Source organism: Vigna umbellata, chromosome 11 (assembly GCF_029865625.1).
Source record: "Vigna umbellata cultivar VRB3 chromosome 11, Vumbellata_1.0, whole genome shotgun sequence".
Classification (NCBI taxonomy): Eukaryota; Viridiplantae; Streptophyta; class Magnoliopsida; order Fabales; family Fabaceae; genus Vigna; species Vigna umbellata.
Window position 1 is genome coordinate 17,299,629 of NC_142175.1, and position 1,844 is coordinate 17,301,472.

General features: G+C 36.2%; 1 protein-coding gene across 1 annotated transcript; it reads right to left on the bottom strand.

Moving 5' to 3' along the window:
- Nucleotides 1–302: 302 nt before the first annotated feature.
- Nucleotides 303–1,844, bottom strand: LOC148191060 (uncharacterized). The gene is made up of 4 exons (XM_088102501.1): nt 1,809–1,844; nt 1,017–1,646; nt 811–933; nt 303–725 (listed from the first exon to the last, which is right to left on the bottom strand). Exons 1-4 carry the CDS (start codon nt 1,842–1,844, stop codon nt 303–305), a joined length of 1,212 nt encoding a protein of 403 aa, XP_087958627.1.

Sequence of the window (1,844 nt, forward strand, 5' to 3'; positions counted from 1 at the left end):
ACACTCATTGGCCTCACATCACATCACATGTTACTCAAAATGACCACTCAAACACCATGTTACAAACAAGCCTGCAACTTAGAAGACAAAAAAAATTACGACATTCTGAAATCGACAAACCCACAACTCATAATAACAATGGTATTGAATATATAAAATATGAGACCAATTCAAACCAAAACTCAAATTTTATTTCATTGAACCAAATCGGATACATTGAACATTGTTTTCTTAATCTATTTACAATGATTACAATTTTCATTACTTTCCAAATAACATTTTCAATCAACTAAATACATAGATCACTCATTTTTAATTCTAAGCGCTACGGTCCCGGTGTATGGAGTCCTAAGTGCTCTTCCCTTGTAACGCCTTCGTGATCCAACCCTAACATACGTCTTCAAAGGTTGTTTATTTCCGTCAATGTCAGTAGGGGATACAAAACCAGTGTTCAAAGATGGTTCTGTACGAGGCACACTTTGTCCAACGTCATCTCTATTTTGCCTTCTTGCCTTCTCTTCAGCCAATTGTGCCTCCAAAGTTGCAACCCTCCTTTTAAGTTCTTCAATTAGAAATTCTTGTTCCTCTAAGGCACGCATAAAAGTTTCTCTGCGAGCTCTTTTTTGTTTCTTCTTTCCTCTTGGTTTAGCATCCTTTCTTTTAGGTGTTGGTCTGTATTCCTCCTTATCCTTCGTTGAAGGACCACCATAAACATCGTCAACAACCTGAAATTTAACAACACATTACACATTACACAACTTTGGTCAATATATGAAAACATAACAAAACTTTCGATAACAAACAACTTACCAAACCTGTCTCCATACACCGTTTAACGAACTTGTCTCCAACACTTATATTCATCCAATGCAATATTCGTGGAAATTTATCAATAGGACCTTTTGGTGGAACAAACAGCTCAAAAAACCATACCTACGACAAATAAATCATCTTAACTTGTAACAGACTTAATTCAAATAACATTTTAAGTAAGTACATCAAATACTATTAATTACCTGCAGCATGTACACACAACCGTTGACGTAAACGTTTGAAATACCTTTTCCTTTCTTCAAGCCTTGAGAAGCTTTGCACAAACTATGTAACAGAAAACGATAAACTAGACTACCCCAACAATAACTACCCAAAGCACTTAAGTTGTCAACAACATTAAACATTACGGGAAACACTTTCCCGCTACGTTTTGGAAATAAAATCTCACTTATCCCTACCAGGAGGTAAAGGCTACAAAAATGAGAACAAGGAATCTTCTTCTTTTGTTTTCGCATTAGAATTTTGTATATTGAATTCAATTCCTTTGTTCCTTTGCCTATGTATTTCACACATTCACTATTGCCCAGCTCTTCCTTTAAGTTAATGTTTGCACCATCTGTACTCAGTCCCAACCCTAAATAAATATCATTTTCATTTATATTCAATACTTTATTCCCAACTATAAAACCACTACTACAGTCGTCCCACTTACCCAATAACTCACTCAGTATATTTCTACCTACTTTAACATTGACATTGACATCTAAAAACCAAGCAAATGGAGTTGTCGCAATCAATGATCGATGCTCCTTTGTTAAGCGTTCGTTCAAAGTACATATATACTTTGTCGAAAAAGAGTGACGAACACTCAACTGCATAAACCAAAATCAAATCATCAAAACAACGAAACCCAATAACCCAAGCACCACAACACAACGATACGAACCCCAAACATTAACCCAAATCAAATAACCATGCTACGTGATGCCCAAACCGAATAACCAAGGTACGACATCGAATGGAAAACCACTTACCTTAGTCGTCGGACAATCGTCACCGGAACTTCCCAT

Excerpts from the sequence above, each read along its gene's own strand:
- LOC148191060 (XM_088102501.1), bottom strand. The coding sequence starts at position 1,844 with ATGGGAAGTTCCGGTGACGATTGTCCGACGACTAAG. Across the intron at positions 934-1,016 it reads GTTGTGTGTACATGCTGCAG|GTATGGTTTTTTGAGCTGTT; the intron begins GTAATTAATAGT and ends TATTTGTCGTAG. Across the intron at positions 726-810 it reads GGTGTATGGAGACAGGTTTG|GTTGTTGACGATGTTTATGG; the intron begins GTAAGTTGTTTG and ends GTTAAATTTCAG.